We start from the raw sequence: 24,298 nt of genomic DNA on the forward strand, positions 1-24,298 counted from the left end.
CAGGTTTTGTCATCAGTTACAATGCATGTAGAAGTTACCTATGTTTTGTGTTGACTCCTGTACAAAAATGAGAGGTTTATTCTGTCCAATGCATTTTATAATATTCCTTTTGTTTACATAGCTACTGAACCACTTCAGCTCTCTCTTTTGAAATACTGTCCTTTTCCATTTACTTATGTTGTGCTATGACTTCTTATCCTACTTTAGGAAAAAAAAAAAAAAGACCCTAAAAAAGATCCAAAAAACAAAACCACAACAACAAAAGCCGCTCAAAATTCTATTTTTTTAAAAAACTCTGTCATCGGGTAAAGTGCTTTGCATTTTAGACTGCTATAACTCTTAAGCCTGGCTAGTAACAGTATCCTTTCATCTTATCTTGTAAGAGCTGGAGTAAGATTTGATAAATACATAGAGGTAGTCTTTAAACTGACAGGGTTTAATGATCATCCCAGGGATGCTTGGAACAGGAAAGATTCCAACGAAATTGTCATCCTTTATAGGAAAATACTTTGTAAATCATCCTGTATGCTACTTTTTATTAGATTAAGTATGTAATCAGAAAACTTTATATCCAAAACTTTTGTTGTTTGAAGTCACAATTCAAAGGGAAAGTTATCTGAGTGTTTTAGAGATGAGGAGTAAAACATTGATGGGAATGCTGGTTCAAGGAGAGTGCATGGGTTATGGACTGTCTCTTCCTTTGAGCTCCTTGTATATCTCCAGGAACTTGTAACAAGATAAATTGCCGAAGTGTGCTTAGGCAGTTTTTCTTTTGTTAACTGCCTGTCTCAGTTTCTCCATTCATCTCTACTAGCTTTTGAGGCAGTGACCTTCCTTTGGTCTGGATCTCCTAGAGTTGACACACAGCAGATACTGCGTAAGAGTAGCTCACAGAGGATGTTTCTGCTCTAGTGATGGTGCTCCCAGGATAGACAACTCACTGTGCTTAGCTTCTCTGTGATTACTGTCACTTGAGGATGTTCAGGATAGTTACAGTGGCAAGAGGAGCAGAACAGAGATTACAGTTATAATAGAATTTGCTTACTCTAACCTTCGCTTTCTGTAGTAGATGTTCCTGTCAGGAACATGAATGAATGAGGTTCTTATATAGTTAATGAATTTGAAGTAATTTTGTGCAAACTCCTTATTTTGTATCTATGAACTGTAGAATTCAGAAGCATTTCCCTAGATATACTTCTATTAAGTTTCAACAAGTCTTATAAAGTATGAAAAAAAAAACCGACACAAAACCTGAAGAGAGTATAGTTTAAGAAATATCTTTTTAAGTATATCTACACATTTATAGATATTATTTCTGATAGTTGAGTAAAAGCTTGTATTGAATTTTTAAAGTATGTTGTTAATCTGTCCATTTCACTATTTATTGATTACTTGCATGTAAACCAGGTAAGGGATCTTGTGAACAGTACAGATATGTATCACTAGGCACAAGTAAAAGAAAAAAAAGCCCTGGTAATTTTGTAAAATAAAACACAAGACTAGTGCAAAGGAAAAATAAATTACTCCCATTGCACTTACCATCCCAGCTATTCATAATGCCCCAGACTTCAGCTATGTGCATCTTGCTGTGGTAACAATCAAGTTGTGCTTATGTTATTGCAAAAATATATAATTAATTGGCAATATTAAAAAAAAAAAATCTGTGTTTTCCTTGATAAAATATATTTAGGTCTTGTTAGCAAACATGCTGTCCATCATTAGTTACCCATTAATATTAATCTCTTAATTCAAACACTCCTGTAAATCATTTGATCAGGATGCAACTCTGCAGGGATTGTCAGCTATCCTGTCACATCACATGGGTCCTCCACCTTTTTTCCTTCTCAGATGGCAATCCCAGGATGCAAATGGCGAGTTCTTATGAGATATTTTCTAACATGTGGTTCTTGATGGGCTCCTCAGGCAGCTGGGTTGACATGCTTGAAGAACTTCTGAGCTGCTCTCTTCATGAAGTGGCTTTCTGCCCTCTTAAATGCAGTGTCCCCTCCAAGCACCCTTTGGATGTGAAATGGTCTGCATGTTATGTGTTTCCACGGAGCTCAAAGATTATCATACAGCTGGAAAATGCAAACGTTTGGTGTAAATCGAATGTGCTGCATAACCGTAAGTTCTGCGGACAGTTGGGCAGTCTGTTGTGATGGCTGCTGTGTTTCACATCACCATGAAAAAAGCCAAAACACCTGAGTTGTAGCAAATAATTTCACAGATTTTTGGAGTAACAAGGCTCAAAGTAGAGGCAAAGGGAAAGAAAGTTTATTTATTTTGATTTTAAATTGGAAACATAAATTTGCTTTATTAAATAAAATGTTATTGTCTGTATGTTATTTTTTCTCTTTTTGGTAGGTATTCTTGGGCTGTAGTTCTGTATTACAAATAGATAACCAGGGGCTCTTTGTAGCCTAGTGGGCTTTCAGGCACCCTGAAGAATGTTTACCTATAAGTACAACTCGGCTACATTTTTTTTAATGGTATGGATTTTGAACTTCGAGTAAATGTCATGGTTAATATTCAAGACTGCAAAACATGTGCCAGCCTTGTACATGAACAATGGTAACAGGAAACCTAAAAATACAGAAGATATATTTTTATCAATTAAATGAAATTGTTATCTAACCACACAAGTGGACTTGACAGTTATTTGTAAAACACCTGCTTTCTGGTTTTTGTCATTGATTATTCTCTTATATAATCAAGATTATTGTCTTGATAACTACTTGCCAGGAAAAAAAAAAAAAAAAAAAAAAAGGTAAAACTTGAGGAAGTTTAGGTATCACATAAAAAAAAAAAAGTCGAAAAAATATTTATTCCAAATAAAACGAAAACCACATCTCATTTGAAGAGCTGTTTTACAAAATGCTTTTGATTTTTTTCAAAATGCAACAGTTTTCTGCATAAATTGATACCTGATTATAGCTAAAACTATGAAAGCTAAAAATTAATTTCAGTTTGAATAAGAATTAAAAAATTGAATACTTTTAATTTCTGCTTGGGCTCTATTTGAAGAAGTAACCTGCATTGAAAAGACTGTATCTGGCTGAATCCTTTGAATTTCTTTGACGATAAGAACTTCAAGTAACCTTCCAAATGTCAACATGAACAGCACATTGATGTAAGAATACCTTCTTGTAAAGAACTTGTTTTTTTGTTTATGCAAGTGAATAAAGATGAAATCAGAGAAGTTGCAGATAATGCATTAGGAGGAATTTTCTAATTGTCCTTTTTCCTTTCTTTGATGTAATGTTAGTATTTGAAGATCTGGCAACCTGATGTGGGAATTTGCAATTTTTTTTCTTTTTAGAACAAGTAAAAGGACTTTTATGTAATAGCAAATAAGGCTTTTAATGATTACAATTCTTAAAAGGTTTCAGTTAGACTTTCCTCTGGTCAGGTGGAAAAAACACTCTTCAGCATCAAAACATTCCTCAGCATCACTTCAGTTATCATAATTACATAGAGTTTAAATTTCTTTCTTCTTTTTTTTTTTTTGTTTTGCTTTTCTACTTGATCTGTATCTATATTTTACTTCTCATCTTATATACTTGTAAAAGGTTTTTTGGACCTTTTTCTCTTTTGACTTAAATTCTTACAGAATTCCCAAGCAGCTGATCTTCTGATCCTGTGGCTGGAAAATAAAGCTGGGAGATACAATTAATCTGGACATAAGAAACTTTAGTGGTTCCCTCATAGAAGAAAAATTTAATTTCCTTTAGATGAATAAGCTACAGCTCAAGATATTTTTCTGATATGACTTGCAGTGCAATGTTCTGGAATCTGCCACTGCAAAGTGTGTAGCAATCTTGCCATCTTACTAATTCTTGTAGGAGAAATTGCCAAACTAGTTTCTTAAACCAAGAGACAGAGGTAGATTGGGAAGTGTATAGGTCATGCACTATTAAGTTAGGGGAAAAATATTCCTGTTTTTAAGAAAGGCAAGGAAGGGAAAATAAAGTGTAGCCGGAAATTTTTCTGTGAGGCTTTGTTTTGGTGCACCTGTGTGGTTCCCCTGTTACTCTGGGAGACTCACTGGTCTACGTGAGGAGCCCAGGCGAACTGCTGTTCTGTGCAAACTGGTTGGCACCAAGGCTGGCAGGGTGCTGGGTGCAGCACCATTATTTCAGCAAAGCCTACAAATTCCTTCCAACAGTACAATGCAAATTCAGGATCACCCTAAACTCTCTGCTCCTGGCAATATCTGTTTGGTTTCTGGTTGAGCTGGGGTTTTTTTCTTCCCTTAAAAGCTTTGGCATCTAGAAGTGAATAAGTATAAATGCTATGCATAGATTTATTGCAAAATTATATCAACATCATCATTTAAGAAACAGCAATCTTGACTCTTCATCTTGAGTGAGGTACATTCAAAAGGGGAGGAGAGTGACTTCTTTCCTTGTACCTCTTCCTTCTGAGTTGAGCTTTGGGTTGTGTACAGTAGATGGGGTGGAGCAGCTTCAATTAATAATTGGGATTAGTGTTAAGCAAGGATACAGGCAATAACCTATCACTCCAGACCAACAGAGTGTGTTGATGGTGAGCTATTTCTCTAGTAACCTCATGTGAATTTAAGGGGTTTTAAATAATGTCAGGCTTATGAGAAGAAACTAGGGTAAAGCCCAGCAAATCTGCTCTATCATTTAGGAAGTTCTATTGTACTGTTAGAAGGACCAGAAACAAACTATGAAAGACACTTGTTCAGAGTGGAGCTTCCCCCGTTCCCCCAAACAAAGTATGTGCTGCTTCACTGAAGTATAAATCTTAGAGAAAAGGTTGTGTGTAAAGTAAACAGCCACAGACTGATTGCATATTGATTTACTGGAGTGAGTACCATGAGTTTACCAAGTCATTTGAATGCTAGACAGTCGTGAAAAGATAGGCTTCTTTTAAGTAAAAGCAGTTGTCACAGTCATGTCCATTATAAAGTTCTGTTCTCTGGACCAGAGCAAACCTGTGTGTCAGCTAACATCGCTTTGACATGCATCTCATTTACATTTGCAAGTAAACTCCTGGTTGAAGGTTTACCCCACGTGGCAGCTTGCATGGCTGGACCCTTACCCATTGTATGTCCCCTCACTCTGCTTGCTTCTGTTTCAGAGCACAGAGTGGTATGCTTTTAAATAGGTGACATTTTTACATCTAATGCATATATAACAGTGTTTGGGGCATCAATGCACTTTTCGTAATTTCACACTGCTTTTTGAATTTAAAGGCTTATTAAAATGTTCCCAGTTGTGCCTTTTGTTTGCTGGGCTGAGAAAGAGCTATTCTTGTACTGTGTAACCATACAAATAGCAGGGCCTTGAAAAGTTTGCTTATTTGAAGTTACATGGTAGGGATAAAAGTTTTGCAGATGAAATTTGTTTGTCTGCGGCAAGGCAGAAAGGCTGTCCTTGAAAATGACTAGCTATTAAAGTATAACCACCTGTTGTTCAAACTGATACTCCCATTAAATTAGCTCTCCATAAGAAAACTGTACTGCTCAGAGGAATAGATGACATCAGTAGCAATTTCATCAGTGCTTTGCCAAGCTTTCTTCCAGAATAGGACCAATATAGAGCAATGAGGAATGCTTGCTTCTCTTTTTGCCTTGTTTTTGCTTCATGGAGGTTGATGCTGCTTTTCTTTTATTGACTTAACGTGGAACAAGATTATGATGTGATTCCTAAACTGGATAAAAGCACATTCAGACTATATCTTTTTTTAAAGAGATAAAAAACTGTAGGAGTATGATAACATTCAGAGTTGAAGCAGCTCGTATTCCTGTCTGTAAGCAATATATTTACTGTCTGGCAGCAGTGTTTAAAAAAATAGCAGGGCATGAAGTACTGTCTTAATGCCTGTTGGAGCTGAGCAATGCTGCACCAAGGTGTACAGAGGGGAAGATGTCTGCAGGACTACCAAGAACCCTATGCTGAAAGAAAGGTGGCATGAGCAGTGCTGAATGGGTGGTATCATAGCTTTGAGCTCTCAGAATAGCCCAGTCAGTGCAAGGACAGTCTCTTTTCTGTGAATAAGGATGGTTAAGGGATGTATTATCTTTGGAACAAGGAGGGAATTTGGAGCAGACATGCAGAGTAACACCTTGCTTTCCACTCCGCTTCAGGGCTCAGTTCAACAACATGCTCTCCCTGCTAGAGTTCATGGCACAGCCAAAGTTTAGCTAGGAATCATGAAAAAACATAAAACATTAACTATTCCTGTATGTGACATCAAACTCATTTTCCCATTATACGTTCTTAATGCTTACATATCTGTTCAGAAACATTGTCAACTAAACAATAGCCAAACAAATAAGGCAGGAATATAGGAATTACTGAGTAAGATGTGTATCTTTGTCAGACTTGATATAAGCTTTAGAACTTTAGTTTAGCAATCAACAGATTTCAGACCATTTTCAGATGGCTGTGAAGAAAGTGCTATTTGCTGGCTTGAAAAATCTTCAGATCTTGGCTCTACCACTGCTCTATAAGAAGGAAAAGGCCAGATTTTTATTCAGATTCTCAACTTAGGTTTGGGTGGAAACCAAATTGACTAAAGTTATCTGTCTACATGTTGGATGTTTAATCTAAATTAGCCATGGAGCTTTTTCCTATGATCATGGAGAGAGGCTGCTGCAAGGGGTGATTCGCATCAGACTAAAATAACGAGTTAAGTTACGTAGTATCAACAGCCATCTTCAGGACGTTTCCTACGCCTCTGGGAAATTGAGACATAGAGATATTGCTGAAGGAAAAGGTGCAGTGTTTTTTAGAATTGGTGCAGTTGTTATTTATGTAACGCAGGAGTGGTATTATTCCTCCTGAAACCAGTTAATTCAGGAGTTACCCATATTGACCCATTTACTGTGAGATAAAAAACAACACATTAAGTTCTGTTGGGTAGTCTGCATTGGCATTTCATTATACTAATGCAAGACCACTATCTGAACTCAGCCTTGAGGGTTTTAACTCCAGCTTTGACTTTATTCTTCTTACTGCCTTTAGAAAAACAGCTGAGCTTTCTGTCTTATTTTCTGTAATGTCAGCAAGACATATAATTCCTGTAATTTCATTGTTAGCTTGTAATAAATCAGGACCTTACTTGACTCATGAACCCCGTGAAAATGATCACAGATTTTTTTTGTCTGTAAAATCTTTATTAAGTAATTTAAAATCTTATCCCAGTGAGAGCCCTTGGTTGGGCTGATCGTATGCTAATATTGTGTTGCCTTCCAGAGGCAGCAACTATCATGAGGCAATGTTGCTAAAGATCTTAATTGAGTCAATACATCTTGGTGTGCTTTAATGCCTCTAAATTAATTATTCAATTTAATATTGTTATTATGTCTTGAATTGTATTACTTCAGCAGAAACATAAAGCTAATGTGATTGTGGGCCACAGGAATGGAAACACCTGTGTTTTTAAGGATTATCCCCCAACATTGCAGTAACATATTCAGTAAATATGTAGTTCAGAAGGCTCACAAAACATTATGCTCATATGCTCCTAGGGGCCACTGAAGACCTTATATGTAACTTTTGACTTACAATACAGGTCAAAAGCCACAATTACAAGATGTCTCAGAAAGAAAGTATAAAAAAGGAAGGCTGTTGTCTATAGCTTAAGTGCATGTAGAAGCAGAAAATACATTAAATAAAACATATGTAAAAAAAAGGGAATACACTATACCCCATATTCCAGGCAAAGGCAATAATAAACAAGATCAAAAACAGCAGTCCCTGCCAATATAACCCAGGGACTTTTCTTCTTACCTTCAGCTTTGGTTATTGGCTTAATGAAAAAAATTTTTTTTTTTTTTTTAATTCCCCCCAGAACCTAGCTAGGTACCTGAAAATTTTAGTATTGCTGGCAGCATTGGTTCACATCACTTTGGCATTGGCCTGGTATGATTAACCTTTCCCTGAAGAGGAAAATGTGCTTTCAGTATACTTTCACCTCTGCCTGTAAAGAAGAGAGATATGAATCCTCTCTCTAGTTTCTGAGGCATATTATTTTTCTTTAAATATTTAAAAATCCAAGTCACCTCCACTCATATCATCTATCAAAAAAACCCCATAATTTTATTTGCTTCCAAAAGCATCACTGTGAAAACTGTATATAGAGGAAAAACAGAATCATTGTGCTTTAGGGCACATCACTTCTACTGTGAATGTATAGAAACAATACTACTGCTCTTTGATTTAAATTGAAATAGAAAAGGAAATGTGTATAGGCAGAAAATATGGTTATCCCAGCTAGAAAATGCGACTGGGGTTTCTATCAGTTCTCAAGGGATATGTGTACTTTTACATTTTGTCTAGATGACAGCACTGCCATTACTATAATGACCTGTAAAATCACAGAATAGCAAAGTAGCATGGCAACGCAGAAGCGATTATAGTAAATCAGCCAGAAGTGCCTGTTCTTATGATATTGTCTGTGGAAGTCAAAGCCTATGTACACTGCACAGAGCGTCTGGTCTGCACCAATTCACTGTCCTGGTAGGGTACAGGTCATTCTGTTCCTTTCATAGATACATCTCATTAGAGCTTAATCTCGTATATCACCAACTGAGTTTATATACTTCTGGAGTTATTTACAGCATTACTGCATTTTTCTTGTATTAACTCATCTGGGTAAACATATATCAACAACAAATGTTGGTTACTACTGCCCTCACTTGTAATCGGTTGCAAGCTTTTCCCAATACTCAGAAATAAATAAATCCTGTGCAAAGCCAAACCTGTATTATCAGAGCAGAAGAGTTAAACAGTGATAGGAAAGCCTATTTCCCCTGAGCTGACTATCTAGTTATAGTAAAGTATTGACATTGGGATGATATAGTATATTTTGTAATTTTGGAAGTCTGTTTTTTTTTATTAAATTGTTAATTTAATGACAGAAGTGACATGACACAAGCATTTAATATCAGGGTTGTTATTTTTCCCACATATCGTTCCTTTTTTTTTTTTTCTTCCTTGTTCCTTCTCCCCACCAGCAAAAAGACGTTTAGCTTTTTAGATTGTATAAACATTCAAACAAAAGTCAAGCTATCGATTGGGAAATGACTGAGCTGCTTTTTCCAATACTGAAGTCTGTATACTAATTCAGTACAAAATTAATAATTGATCTTCAACTTCAGCTGCACAGAAAGCCACATTGCAAGTGATCTACAGAGGTTAACAGATTTTCAGGGATGACTGAGGGTGTGTTAGAGCCCCAAAGCTGATGTTCCCCCATAGAAGGTCAGGAGTATGTCCTCGCACTGAGCACTTCTCTCAGTTTGTGCTCCTCAGCCCTGATGCCTGTGTGGCTGTTCACAATAACAGAAAACCAGCGAGCAGTAAGTTGCGTTCTTCGCAATGGGAAATTTTAGTTAAAAGTCAAAATCAGCAGCTTTGCCTGCACTGGTTTGTGTTACATTAGATGTTGCTGTAGACTGTAAGTGGTACATAACTACATGTATTCAGCCCTGGGGCTTAAGTACAGTTAGGCTTTCATATAAAGAACTGCAGATCTCCCTGCCATGCACCGAGACCCGAAATGGGCAACTTGTCCCTTTGAATGCTGGCATTCAAAGCGAGCAGCAGCTGCCAGACCACACAAAACTGCCTTTGCTGGGCAGCAGAAGCATCCCGATAAAGTCTGGGTTGTGATTCTCTCCAAATCATTCGGTGTTTCATACTGTAGGGAGCTGTAGCCTGTGGGAGTTAGTTTTGAACCTGGTCCACCCAAAGAGCAACCTTTGGGGCAGCGCTCTATGAACCCGAGCAGCTGAGCTGCTGCTGGGTCGTTGCCATGGTGGCACAGGGGGACAGGGGCTGTGGTGGGTCCATGGCAGCTCCTCTCTGCTGCTCCTTCCTCCTCGCGCTGCTCCCTGCTCTGCATGGGGCCTCCACGGGCTGACGTCCCTCAGGATGAACCTGCTCCAGCCTGGGCTTTCCATGGGCTGCAGTTTCTTTATGGTGTGTCCACCTGCTCCTGCGTTGACTACTGGGAGGCACTTTATTATTTTCTAAACACGCTCTCCCCGAGGTGCCCACCCGTGGCCGTGGGGCTCAACCGTGCCGTGCCGCAGGTCCCTGTTGGAGCTGGCAGGAACCGGCCCTTCCCCCCCGGGGCAGCTCCAGCCGCTCCTCACAGAGGCCGCCCTGCAGCAACGCCCACTGGCATCTGGGCATGGATGCCCAAAGCAGAGGTAAATCCAAGGCCTGTTGGCTGGTTTTATTTCATCGTTTAACATGATGATATTTGCACTGGAGGTTGTGTCAGTGCTGCCATATTTGCTGGTGTCTCTGGGGCATGCAGGGGCCTCTCCCTCCCCTTCTCAGGGAGGGACGCCATTTGCACTGTGGAGATGCCTCCGACGCCTGTGTCGCAGCATCCCAGGGTCCTGCTCCCAGGCCTGGGAAGCCGCCTGCTCCACAAGGAGCTGAAATGGAGGCTGAAGCCGGGCTGGTGCGTTGTGTCAGTGCTGCCATATTTGCTGGTGTCTCTGGGGCATGCAGGGGCCTCTCCCTCCCCTTCTCAGGGAGGGACGCCATTTGCACTGTGGAGATGCCTCCGACGCCTGTGTCGCAGCATCCCAGGGTCCTGCTCCCAGGCCTGGGAAGCCGCCTGCTCCACAAGGAGCTGAAATGGAGGCTGAAGCCGGGCTGGTGCCCACAGGCCAGGCTGCTGGCCCCTCAGGGCCGCTGTGGGCGCTGGCAGGTGCAGTGCTGGGAGGGGTGGCCCTGGCCTCAGGTCACGCCTTCACCCTATGGAGGCTTTACAATGATCGGTTCCTTTCTGAGCTGTAAGGATTTAAAATTACTCTTTAATTTAAAACAAGAAAAAATAGCTGTTTCTCTTCTTCAATTCCACAAATAGTGAACCTTCTTGGATAAAGAGGTTTAATTCCAGTAGATACAATTACAGCTGTTGCTGTGTCTGTAGCTCTTGGGTGTGGAAGGAGTTGAACATTTACTGTTTCACCAGCTGTTTTCTTTGCTGAGGTGTAGTTTTGTATGTTTGAATATAAAAGGTGCGTTGCAGCCACTGCCTGGATTCATTTAGGGGGTTGTTTAAGGTTTGTATATACATACTGTTAACTTTCTTTTGATGTAGAAGAATGGATTTTGGTAGGTGAGTGTGGGAGATCATTGCGCCTCTTGCCAACAGCTTACCTCTTCTCTGTGCTTATAAACATCTTCATTAACCCCATAATTTCTCATCAGAAGTTTCATTAAGACAATTGTTGGGTAATTTTGTGCATAGTTTATACAAAATAGAGTTTAGAGAGAAATTCACAATTACTGAGATGTTCTTCTATTGCTTATCAGGCATAATTAGGAGAGACCAAGTTATAGGACATTTCCTTCTTGGGTTACCCCAGTGAACAGGCAGCACATTTCCATCAACAGATTTACCATCCCTTTTTGGGCAAGTCCATCTGCTTCCAAGTGATAAAGCAGCATATTACTCACAGAGCATTCAACTGCCTTGTATGATAATTCAAAACTTTACTTACACTTTTACACTCTCAGATTTAATGCACCAGACGCATATCTTGTGTACATAAATCACACCCAAATATTTCCTGAAGTATTGAATCTCAGAATGTTTTGTGAGATTTTTTAAATATTTTTTTTTCTGTTTAATTAGTGACAATGAAAACCACAAGAGAGTGAAACATCTTTCTCAATTGCAATAATAGGTGGAGAAAAGGCTATCAGTAAGAGGGTCATGAGTATCTTAAAACTTTTGAGTAACTGTTAGAAGTTGAATTCTATATGGAAGAAACAGAGCAGTATGTTTGCTCAGGACATCTTTTTCAGAAAGGATTGTCTTCCATGAAAAGGGGTACGTATTTTTTTCCATGCAGAGAGAGAGAGAGACAGAGAGAGAGAGAGTGGAGCCTAATCTCACTCTAAATGGCTGGATGGATCAGAATATTTATAGACTAAGCAGTGAATGAAAGGGATTTGTAAAAACAGTTATTACAGATACCAATTTATGATCATGAGAAGTGAACACTCAAGATGGGATTCATCAAACCAGATTTAGATGTGCTGTATAATGGATCTTTGTTTTCTTAAAAAGAGAGATGCTAGAAGTCAGGCATCAGTAAGGACCTGAAGGAATCAAAACCTAAGAGAGATTCTAATCGCTTCTCAAATTTTAAAAAGCTTTTGTGATTATATATCAGATACATTATGTATTTTCTAAAATAGAAGCAATAAAGAGCAGTTAGACTGAAGTTGTCTCCTAGTAGTTGTTTTTCCTTATGTTTTCCTTTTTCCTAACTGCATGTGCTACTGATTATATTCGGACACTGTAGTGCACTTGCAAGATGCTTTGTATGTGAACTGAACTGAGCTGAACACTTTTACGCTAAGCAGATCTAACTGTTTCAAAAATAGCCACTCAACTTTGCCAATAAAACATTGAAGTCTCTATTCTAGAGTGAAACAACAGTGATATGTGTAGACCGAACAACTTTTGAGCTATGAGACTACCAAATTAAAATCATACCTGGAATGTATGGATTTTGTTTTACCATACTCCTCAGAACTCCAAAGCAAAATGAAGCCTTCTGACATAGTTATTCAGCAGCTGAAACAGTTTGGCTGAGTCAGTGCTATGAATTGATGTCTCTTTATTGAGAACATTGTCTAAATTCAGGATGCTAATCATTAATTTTTATCTCAGTTAAACTGGATCAAAGAGGCGTAAAATTATTCTTTTCAGTCATCCTCAAAAAACAAGTTGAGCAAGTTGAATGAACTGTTGCATGACATTAAATTTGTCCTTTTATTTTGGCCTTATGGATTTTCTGCTACAACCTCAGAAATGGAGATGATTCAGTTCAGTGGGAACTTAGCTGACATTTGCACAATACAGGAAGAATTTATCTTTATAGCTACTATTTAGAACAGACAGAGGACATCAATTTTTTTTTCAAGTCCAAGCTGGTAGAATGAGCCTGTGCCTCTTTTTTCCATTGAATTTATAGGTTATTCTAGAACTGTTCTTCCTTAACATAGCCTTTTGAAGCAGTTTAACGTGAAATACAATATTAACATATTTGTTGGGTTAGGGAGAAGCGATCCTGTCATTTTGGATTTCACATGAAGGGACCACTGGTAGCCAGGGGATTGCAGTGAGATCTCTTGAGTACATCAAACAATTCACCATTTTACAGACCACTTCCGAAACAAACATGGAGCTAAAATTAATCTTGTACTTGTTTTAAAGTCCATTTGACAGGTCTAGTCTCCAAACTTCAAGCAGTGAGTTCAGGCCAAAGACAAAGGCAATAAAAATTTTTTAATAAATAATGAAAAATTGTGAAAATATCTCTCTAGTGCATTGCCAGAAAATTGTAAACAATGATGGTTCACTTTTGATCTCTAATTTTTTTTTTTGTTTTTTAATGCAGTTTTTTGACTCTCCCATATAGTCTTCTGAGTTCATGACCCATGTTTACTTTATTTATTGACAGTGCTCATTTTTGAGCTATCTAATTAGAAAGCTGTACATTTCTGTAGTACATCAACCTTTCAGAATTCTTACTTACTTCTGACCTGTGCTGGCTGGGAGTCAAGTCGGCAGCTTGTGCTTGGAAACTGGCTTGATTCCTTTTGTAACCATACAATAAAAATCTTTTTTTATAAACAAACTCTTTCCTTAAGGTAAAAAACACACTCTAAGAATGTGAAAATAAATAAACAACAACAATACTGTTCCCAGCAAAAAATTCTGTCTTCAACTAGATGTAGTAGTTCCTCTCATATGAGTGCAGAGGTGCTTTTCAAGTCTGTAAACATTGCAGTTGCAATCTCTTACCATCCAGCTTTGATCTTGTCTTGGTCCAGAATGATTCTAACCTCTTTCTAATGAGATCCAATGAAAGAAGTGCAAGGCAGAGACACCTCTTTCAGCTTGCAGACTTCTTTGTACCTGAAGCTGAAGAATCAAAAGATTTTCTGCCCTTTAAAGTCCACGGGAAATAGAAGCTGCAGGGCTGATATTGTAATATGTCTTTTTTCTGGTTTTGTGAAGTCATCAGGATTATATCCATAAAACTATTAAAGAGCCTTGTGTCTGTGCAGGTGCACCTGCAGGCATTTTTGAGGATTATAAATGTGACGTGCAGTAGTATTGATTTGGCTTATTAGATTTTTTAGGCAAGGAAATACAAATATGTAAATAAGTTGCTCCAGTTTTGGAGCCCTTTTTTTTTTTTCCTCAAAGTGAGGAAAAATTACTTAAGGGTCATTAAAAAAAAAAAAAGGACCCATGAGATCCCCTTTATCTGTTGATACACCCTCAGGTGAAATACCCACCTTATTCTGTATAAAGTTTTACCAGTCTATGAAATTTATTTCTGATAGTGAGTAACCTACTTTGTGATACACCTCTGTATAAACACAGGAACTCAGTTTCTCAGTATAGAGTCAATGCATGCAGATTCATCTTATCAAGTAAACAAAGCAGAAATTACTGTATCCAGAGTTTTGCTTTCCACAGAAGTAGTTCTCTTCTTTAAACGCCTTTTTGACACTGCAGCGTTAAGTGAGGTTTTACAAAAAAAAATAAATGACAAGCTTAAGGCGACAAACAGGTGCGCTTCTTGCTTTAAACAGGGATTCTTATGAATATAGGAAAAGGAATTATGCAAGTCATAAAATCTGAGCTTCAGTTCTATACCTGGAACACAGAGTGCCCACCTGTCCAGACAGCATCATCTTTTAAGGTGTCATAATCATGGAGGTATTCGTAATACCACAAATCTCAGTGGTATCTCCTGCCCAAGCTAAAATCCTGCTAAGGCCGGTCTCACAGGTTAATAATGCAGATCAAGTGCCAATGCCTAGAAGCACCCTGCAAATTAAATTTTCTAGCATAGACATAGTAATTGAGATCAGAGGTGGCTGATGTTGGCTTAAATAGGTTCAGGATTCATGCTGATAACTGGGGTGGGGTTTTGGGGGCTTTTTTTTTTTTTTTAGTTTTTTTTTTTTTGATGTCTTGTACAAAGAATAAAGGAAGACTAATGAACTGTATCAGCACAGAAGAATGGTTCAAACCAGTGTTTCCCAGCTGTAAAATTACAAATCAACCAGGTTTCCATCTTCCCTGATTTTATCCCAGATATTTGAGGGGTTAGCAACCACATTTTATGATGTCTGTTACAGGTCTACGCTCACATTGATGATAAGTGTCTACCTCCAAATGCTTTGTGTTCAATAACAGCCTTTCTCCCTTTTCTAAAAGAATCAAACTGAACCCACATGGACAGTGCGGATAAAACTTTGACGTGGTTGCTTCAAATGGACCTTGATGTTCTGCACAAGCTGACTTATCAAGTGGTTTTGATTGCTTTTCATAAAGAGTTTATTAGTTTTGTAGCTGAATATACAAACAGCCGAAGCTTATTTGAGGAGTCTTAGTTTATTGTAAATTAGGGCAATGAATTCCAAATCTCTGAGTCACAACCTGCGTTGTTAGGGGAATAAAACTGGATTCTTGATAGTAATAGCATAAAATTAAAATATAGTAGAAAATTACTGGGAAGAAATTTCTTTATTGAGAATAGCTTGAAAAGCTAATTTAATAATGAATTAGTTTATTGCTAACTAAAACATAATAACTTGTTAAGAGGGAAATTATTAAGCATTATTAAAATTCCAGTTTGAATTGTCAGACACTGTAATTCCTCAACTAAAAGGAGGTTCAACTGACCAAAAAGAGGCCTTTCAATTGTTTTGCAGTCTTAAAAGTGTAAAAGTGACTTAAAAGTGGCTTTGGTCATGAAGCGGGTTTGTTGTTGTTGTTGTTGTTACTTTTCTGCATTGATAGTGTGAATGAGAAAAGCTTTTCATCCTTTATTTTCAAAAATAATTGAACTATTTATTTTTTAAGTGTTTTAACTGTTTTTAAGTGTAATTCTCATTGTTTCGTGGATGACAGTATGTAGGAGTTACACCGAGGACCTTTAGGGACCTCAGTTAAACACTAATCAGTACATGCTCTAGAAATTGTAGTTTAATAGATGAGTGAATTACTAAGGTGTGGATTCACTGCTGCATCACTGGAGTGAAATGTTGAAACCAGAGCTGCTGGTTTGAAAAGTCTGGAACCATCCTTCCTGAGGCGAAACATCGGGCTCTGCCGCCAAAGGCTCCCCAGTGTCATTACAGAGCCTCTGCGTCACTTTACAGAGTGAAAGTCATTTCCAGGCAGGAGGCAGTTAAATGATGCATGTGGGCTCCCGGGCTGCTCCTTGCCTCTGTCTGAGAGTTTTGCTTTCTTTGCTTGCTAACCTTCAGTGCAGGCATATTTCCTTGTGCTGCGCTTCCTGTGCATTGTCTGTCTGGGAGCGGTGTCGGGAACAGAGTGTTTCAGTAGCGGTGTAACTGCTCTGCAAAGAAATACCTAGGAAAAAAAAGCTTCAGGAAGTAGGTTTGGAGTGATTGTCTCTCATCTAAACATTGATCTGGGCTGAGAGGGTATCAAAGCCTGCTCTTACGAAAGGGTTTTCCACGCTTACGTGTCCAGTCTTCTTCCAGTTAAGAACTGCATGGCACTGTCTGTAAGACAAATAGTGTGTATTCCTTCTTTCCTGGCCACATTTCATCTGATCTGCTTCCTTTCCACTCGTTCTCACAAATACAGGCTCTCTTGTCTCCATTTGGTGTAAGGCTGTGTTCAGGTTCGCTTCCACCCCTAATGCACTGCATTTCTTGGTTGTGCAGGGTTAGTGGAGGGAACAGCTGTCTTCCAGGAGACTGTTTTGCCAGAGGAGGGAGACCTTCATGATTAATGATTCATCAGAGCTGTGTTAGAAGTGTTTTGTTGGCATGCAGTAATGTACGTGGGTAGTAAATCTACATTTTCTTCCATCCTGAAAATGAACTGGAATATTGTCTCAGTCTTGTTTGTTGATATCTCAGCCTTGTTGTTGCTGTTTTGGTTTTGGGGTTTGTTTTTTTTTTGCCTGAGAATCTGAGCATCCAGCACAGCCAGTGCATTCTTTCTCTGGTCTGCTGCCTCCTTTTTATAAATCCTGGGAGTGAAACCTCTTGGCATGCTGGCAAAGGCTGAGACACTGAGCGAACATGTGGAGCATCTGTTGATTCAGAATCACTCTTCTGTGTTTAAGTTATTCAAAGGGGTCTTGAAGCCTCAGGCTGCAATGGCATGCAATAAATGGGATAATAATGGCACTAATTATATATAATGAAATGGAACATGGTAGTGCATAGCTAATATTTCTCCTATGCCCGACTTCATGAATTTGCAATTTGTGCAGAGAAAAGTCTGTTGTTTAGGTTTTAATTATTCTTATTTTTGCTTCTTCTGTATTTATGTCAACTTTTAAAACCCACAGTATATAAAATGCGGCTGAAAATACAATGTATTAAATACAGTAGGGGTTTTATTTTTCTAACTTTTAAATTTTTTTTACATGAAAATTAATATTCCAAACCAGCTTTCTAAATTGCTTAGCTTGAGAGACTGCATCATTTGGAGAAGCAAAGGAGAGCCCAGTTCTTAGTTCTCCCCCTGTGAAGAGCCGCTCCTGCGGTCTGGGCGGGCTCAGCATCCCACCTCTCTCTGTGCCCGGAGGTGCCAACTTCTAGGTACAAGCCAGCCAAGCTCCCTTGCTGACTCAGCTGCATACTTCTTTGTGCTGTCTTGGAGAAATTGTTATCCTCACTCTGATTTGGTCACTGGGTTTGGAAAATCATCTGAAAATACTGGGATCGTACATATCCATTTGGGGGTAGGTGTGAGCAGCCCAAAGGCTTGCCAGTACCATCTTATTTCCACTGTTCCAGATCTGTGTCATACATGCATGCTTGAGTTGTTCTATTTTCATCCAGGTCTCTAAGATTTAAAAAAAAAAAAAAAGAAGAAGAAAAAAAAGTTATTATTCAGCAATAGCAAGTATTAATAGCTGTTGTCTTCTCTTGGTCCAAAGGTGGCCTTTTGGCTTATATGTCTGTGTCTCCCCCATGTGTCCATAATGTATTTTAATAATTCTTCTGTCTTTTATTTTGTTCACAGCCTACATGCTGACACACTACCAGTTTCGTTTCCAAAAGAGGAGTTCACAGAACTACACAGTGCCTGATCCAACTAGCAGCTTTGATGTTCCTCACTGGACCATGTAGGTAAAATTCAACAAAACATACATATTCACATTAGAGCTTTCCAACTATTCAGCATATTGGGAAACAGCTGATTTTTGGCAACTGCACTCACTTTTGAAGTCAGGGTCTTTTGGAATTTGTGGACTTCAAAACCATTTATTTAGGCCCTACCTTTGCAATGTGTGTTATCGTCAACAGACACACAACTTTAGACCATCATATGTCACAATGTGCTTGGACCCCTTGCCACATCTGTTTTAAGTTGTTGTGGGTGCTGGGAACGCTATGATGCCTATCATTTCTGTAGGCGTACTTGAGCTAACTTTAATAGCAGTTGTAGTGGTGCAAATTTCAGCTTAGGCACAAAGCCTGTCAGAGAAATTGAATGAATTCTCAAGCAGTTGGCAAACCTTGAACTTGTTATTACAACGGCATTGCTAGCTAGCAGAATAAGAGCTAGCCAGGGTAAGAGCCAAGCTGAACAGGTTTATATGAATGAAAGTCTGTGCTTGTCTTAAGAAGAGTAGACCAGTGTCATGGTATTGGTAATCAGGAGAAAGATGACTTCAGGTTATTCCTGTTTATCATCTTGAGCTTCTGCACAAACCTTCAAGTTTTCTATGAGTTTCAAATGAAATAAAAAATGTAGTCGATATTCCACCTCCAGGATTTCCCTGCAGAATAATTCCATCTTGATATAGCAGAGGTGAGAATCCAAGTTAAATTCAATTTATTGAAAAGTGTGTTTTCCCTTCTGGTTTTGATATACTAGCTGGGTTTAGTTTCAACAAGTCATTTCCCTCTGCGAGAGTAAGCCTAAGCAAAGAACTAAATTGTTCTGACTAAATTGCCAGCATTCATTATCACTTGACTGCTTTCTGCTTTGTATGTTACACTGTTTTATGTCTCAGTTGCAGTGACATTTAAAATAATTTACATGAATTGGTAGGCTGCAGAGTTTTTGTCTACATTATACCATTCCTTGCACATTTCTGTAAAACTTTCAGCTTGGTTTGCATTTCTGATTTTGTGGAAATGAACTGTAGATATGGATAGGTAGCAGTGGTTTAGATGGCCTGTATTTACACATGCTGACACGCTCTCCTTGCACAGAATGTAGCTCTCCTCACATACTCGCTTTAGGCACTGTGGCACTGACAGTTTATTGTGATTGTTTTTTGGAGTGTCTTGAGAATTCAGTCACTCGGTTCTGTCTGGAGAAGGCTTCTAACCAAGTAATCTCAGGGAAGCATTTTCATAGCATACTGGCTGAGTCTTTATGGCTTCAATACTAAGAACAGGTGTCACAGATGAATCCTGAAATGATGCTTATCCCTGTTTTCATATCCTGAAGTTAGGACATGGTATCTCACACACTGTTACACAGCGGGCCATATTCAGTTACGATTGCTTTTGCCTTTCCTGTTGTGTTGACCATATTCCGGCTTTACTTACATGATTTTTTCAGGTATTTTGTGTAAGGTGAGAGGTTGTGGGTTTGGTTTTGGGGTTTTTTGCGTTTTGTTTTGGTTTGGGTTTTTGTTTTTTTTTTTTTTTTGCAGATGATAGATTTTCTGTGAATAAAATACTGAAAACACGAAAATTTAGTTTAGTAGTTTAATTTAAATTTTCATAAGTCATATGTGGGTTGCTAGCTCTAGATTGTAGAAGGGGTTCAAGTTCCCTGTCATGAGTATCCAAAATCTCCCCCAGTTGTAACTGATGGGCAGGAAAGCAATCCCAAAAGGCATTTATTATGCTGGAGAGGGTATCGAGTGTAAGGAGAATGCCTTTTCTGTAGGTATCAGTGGCACAATTATTCCTTGGCAGGAAATTTTCTAATTGGTGCCAAAATTCAGAGTATCCCAGAGGAACTGGAATTGAACCATATTCAATATTAGCCTAAAAGGAAAGTAACAAAGATAATACCTGAATTCAGATTGTTAACTTCTGCAAATTTTGTTACAGTCCACGTCTGTCTCCATGTATAAACAAGATATTATTTGTCATTTAGACTCTGATGTGACAGTGGAGAAAGAGTGAGAAAAAAAAAAAAAAGAATTAAAGCATCAAACCATATAATCCATCTACAAAAATATAGTAACAAAGTTTTCAGAAAGCCAGAAATTAATATTTTTTTTTCTGATACAAAATTAACAACAAGAAAGCCATTCATGGAAATAAATCTAAAGGATTGTTTTAGATTACACTACACTGTCATGGTACCTCTAAAGGTATTATACGTATAAAGAAATAATAATGTGCTTTACCACCCACAAATGTGCAACGCGTTAAACAGAATTTGTCCTTTCATCTGAACACATTACGTTAGTCAAGAGGAGCAGCATCATTTTGCTCAACAAAGGTACATGTTTGGACTGACAGAATCTTAAAATCTTGCCTCAAATGCAAGGGTAATGGTCACTATGACGTGCATTTGTCATTTAACACAAGTAATGCTTGTGCTTTAGTAGCTTTTAGCAAAGTGTAGATGTCTCCCAAGGTTGTGGTACAGGTCAGCTTTGTCATACAAATTCTAACACTATTGGTGTAACTTTCAAGTGAGAACTAGATAATGTCTTATCTAAGAATAACCAGAGGAAATGTTTTTTCTCAGAAGGTTTGTACAGCAGTATATTAATGTTGATTATTAAAAAAAAAAAAAGTGTTAGAATTTGTTTGTATTTGTTCCATATAGTCATAAATGTAATTAAAAATATTTGTCTGCATTTAAATATCTACCTGAAACTTTGTGATATTGATAAAATCTACTAACTCAAACAGAAGTTTAACCCCAGAGCAATGATGTTTGTTTATTTATAGAGTAGTGACACAGAAATATTTGCCCCTGTGTACATTAGCCCTTGAAGAATGATTCAAGCCCTTAATCCAAAACTAATGAGAGCTTGTATTTTTTTTATTTATCTATTATTTATTTATAGATTTTGGTAGTAGCTTAGAGCAGAAGAGTAGCTTTGACAAAAAAAAAAAACCAAACCCAACCAATTCAAAGCATATGTAATTTGTGACTACAGCTGTCATGGGTTCACACTGTAAGCAGTTGCACAGTCTGCCCATTCTTAGAGTGCTTGCTTGCTTGGTCCCTTTGGAGTGACTTGGCTTGACATTATTTCAGGAGAAGTATCACAGCTTAGACCATTGTATATCTATGGCTGGCGTGTTGAGTTAGTGGTTCATCCATGAAGACAGGGTACTATTATGATTTAAAATTATGATTAATAGCCAAAATTAATTTTCTACTGACAATTTCCTCTTTGTCTCTAGTTGTTTAACTGACTCTATGCAGTAGCTATTGATAGTGAGGAGAACACATGGACTGGGGTTGAATTTATTCATTAATATCTGCTTATTTATTCATAAATAGATTATTTTCATTACTTGGAGGAAAAAAGGTGACACAAACTGGTCATTTGTAATTTGCATCCTGAAAGAAGTGTACTTTTTATACTAAAATTATTTTTTTTAAGGATTTGTGACTTAAATGAAAGATGGAAATATTTACATATTTAGATTTAAGTATACAAAATATAATTACTCTCAGCTGAAACTCTCTCTAGGGTATAGTGTAAACAATTCTTCTTTCATTACATGCATTAAAAACTCAAGTGGAGTGATTATGGCTGAGTTCCATTCCCTCTGAAAAAATATAACTTTTGTCAACAAAGATCTTCTAGTACCTTTTTTGGAGGGAAGAGTATTAGGTTTTGGAACTAAAAATTTCATTTCCTCTGGCATTTAAAAAAAAAAAAAACAAAACTTGGGTTTTCTTGTCACGTACTTCACCAGACTGATCATGTTTAACTTGTGAGGACTGACTAGTTTGCAGCAGTAGGTGGTATGTGAGATACAGACTTCAGGAAGAGCATGATTTCCATAACCACTTCAAAGGAAATACATTATAAATAAAATACATTTCTCTGGGGGCTTACAAAACCATTCTGTTTATAATTTAAATTACATTAAGCTAAATAAAATAGTACAGTAAAACCCTCAAGGGAAAAATACTTCATTTAAGTTTGAACATTACATTACTTCCATTAATTGGAAGTATATTAGTCTCTCTCTAATAGTTTATTTTTCATTGAATATATATAATTAAAAGTATTGTCATTAGAACAGGAGTAATTCTTTCCCATTTTTTGTTCCAAGCCCTTCTGCGCAGTAGATCACTATAGTTTTATTTGCCTTCCTTCCTTCATTTCTCACCGCTTTATTTCTGGTGACTAACCCTCTGAGCAGCAGTGTATGAGAGAAGATTGCCATCGCTGCGTCACGCATGTTTAACTTAATCAGACTCATACTGGAACTGAGACACTCAACCAGCCTGAAGTTTTGTGTCAAAAGCACAAAGTGTGAGGCTTTCTTCTGTTGGAATATTTTAGAGTGTGCTTGCCCAAACCATGCAGCCTTCATCTTCCAGGGTGCTCACAGGGGTAACTGTTGAGCAGGGGCTGCAACACAAGCAAGAGAATCCATTAGTCTCCCTACTTTATAAATGTAACTTGGAGGCAGAGAGATGTTGTGCATACATATGTACATGCATACATGCATGTGTGTGTATTTTATGTATCTACAGATTAAAGGTCATACATGTTTGTGCATGTGTGTGCGTGCACTCAGCTGGCATACATATGGTTAACTTTCTTATCTTGCTATAAATTGATGCCTATTCAGTTTCATATGGGGACCCGATAGGATATTCCACTTTAAGTCATATGAAGATAATATGACTTCCAGCAGAGAGAGACTAGGAAAATATTGGAAAACCTCGGTGAACTATCTAATTGTAAGAGTGATTTATTCCACCTTCCTTTTTCACTCTATGACAGGAGACTGTACAGGCTGAACTAAATCAGGTTATTGTTCTTAACAGCATAGGCAAGGCAGTAAATCTGTAGCGCCGAGCTCCTCTAATATTGACAGCTTGGCAATATGGGTTTCCGTAGAAATAGTCTAAGCACATGTAAGTTTACAGAAGCTGAAACAGGTTGTATAATAGAAGCAAGCCTGTCCCATATGCCACACTTATTCCCTCTTTAGAGTCAGCTCTAAACCAGACACTGTCTTCAAATTAATGCTCACTGAAGGTCTAAAACAAGCTTTGTGTTTCATATAAATTAATTTCCAATGATTAAATGTATTTTTTCTATGGGAAAATAAATATTTACAACTACATATTAAAAATATTGAAATATAAAAAAGAAAGTAGCCATGCACAAATTTTCCCCTAATTTATAAAATGTATGCGTTTTTTGTAAAGGGCACATTCAAAAGGCAATAGTAATTAAAAGTAACATGGGATTGAATAAAAACTTTGTTAACCTGAGAGTTTCATGTTTAAGTAAACCTTGAGGGAGAAAATGATAGTACAAAATATCAAAGCTTAGGCATATTTTCTGTTGATGCAGAACTGAAAAGTTTTATGAAAAAAGTGAGAAGTCGCTGTAGTCACAAAAGTCTGAATAAATTATTCAGTATATTTTCTAAGATTTTCATTAAGGTTTAAATAAGTTTATAGTGTCATTGTATATCCTTAGGAAACATTTCTTCTTCCTTTCTGCTTTATAAGACTTTTTTTTTTCTCCATATTATTTGTTTGCATTTTAGATCTAGCTTTTGTTCCTATTAAAAATTGTTGCCATGTGATTAAATATTAGAGATAATGAACTCTTCAATGAAATACCAAATTATTGTGGCAAGTAGGAATTGAAGATTGGCTGTGATATACTATATTGTTTTATTTCTCTGTCCACAGAAAATAAGTTGCTTTGTACACCAAGGTATTACCTAGTGCATCTTGGGAAGAGGATGTGCACCCTTAAGTTTCTGGTCTTTTGTTTGCCCAAGCCAGCTCCTCTTTGATGAGCTGCACTTCTACTTTCTTCACACTGCATCCATTCCTAGGGATTCTTTTTCCTCTAAATAGCAACCAAGGTTGACTAATTATTATTATCCACTATCTTTATGCATCTGTCTTTTTGAGACTGTTTGGATTGTATGCCCCAAACCCAGTCAGGATTAATAAATATTCAAAGTACTGACAAATCCATTTTCTTATTACTCTTCTTTTTAATTGAGGAAGACTCAGAAACCTGAGGACTACCAATCCATACATCCCTTTTTCACTCTAGCCAACATGTTTTGCA

The 24,298-nt window shown here is 37.7% G+C and overlaps 1 protein-coding gene across 1 annotated transcript in view; it reads left to right on the forward strand.

The window, feature by feature from the left end:
* Positions 1-24,298, forward strand: part of CHRM3 (cholinergic receptor, muscarinic 3) — a 181,221-nt gene that overhangs the window by 42,800 nt on the left and 114,123 nt on the right. The window contains exon 2 of the mRNA XM_010077998.1: positions 18,046-18,148. Within this exon, the coding sequence (XP_010076300.1) occupies positions 18,051-18,148 (98 nt within the window). The 5' untranslated portion in view covers positions 18,046-18,050. The remainder of the gene's footprint in view (positions 1-18,045; positions 18,149-24,298) is intronic.

The sequence above is a fragment of the Pterocles gutturalis genome, unplaced genomic scaffold, assembly GCF_000699245.1.
Source record: "Pterocles gutturalis isolate BGI_N339 unplaced genomic scaffold, ASM69924v1 scaffold1571, whole genome shotgun sequence".
Taxonomy (NCBI): Eukaryota; Metazoa; Chordata; class Aves; order Pterocliformes; family Pteroclidae; genus Pterocles; species Pterocles gutturalis.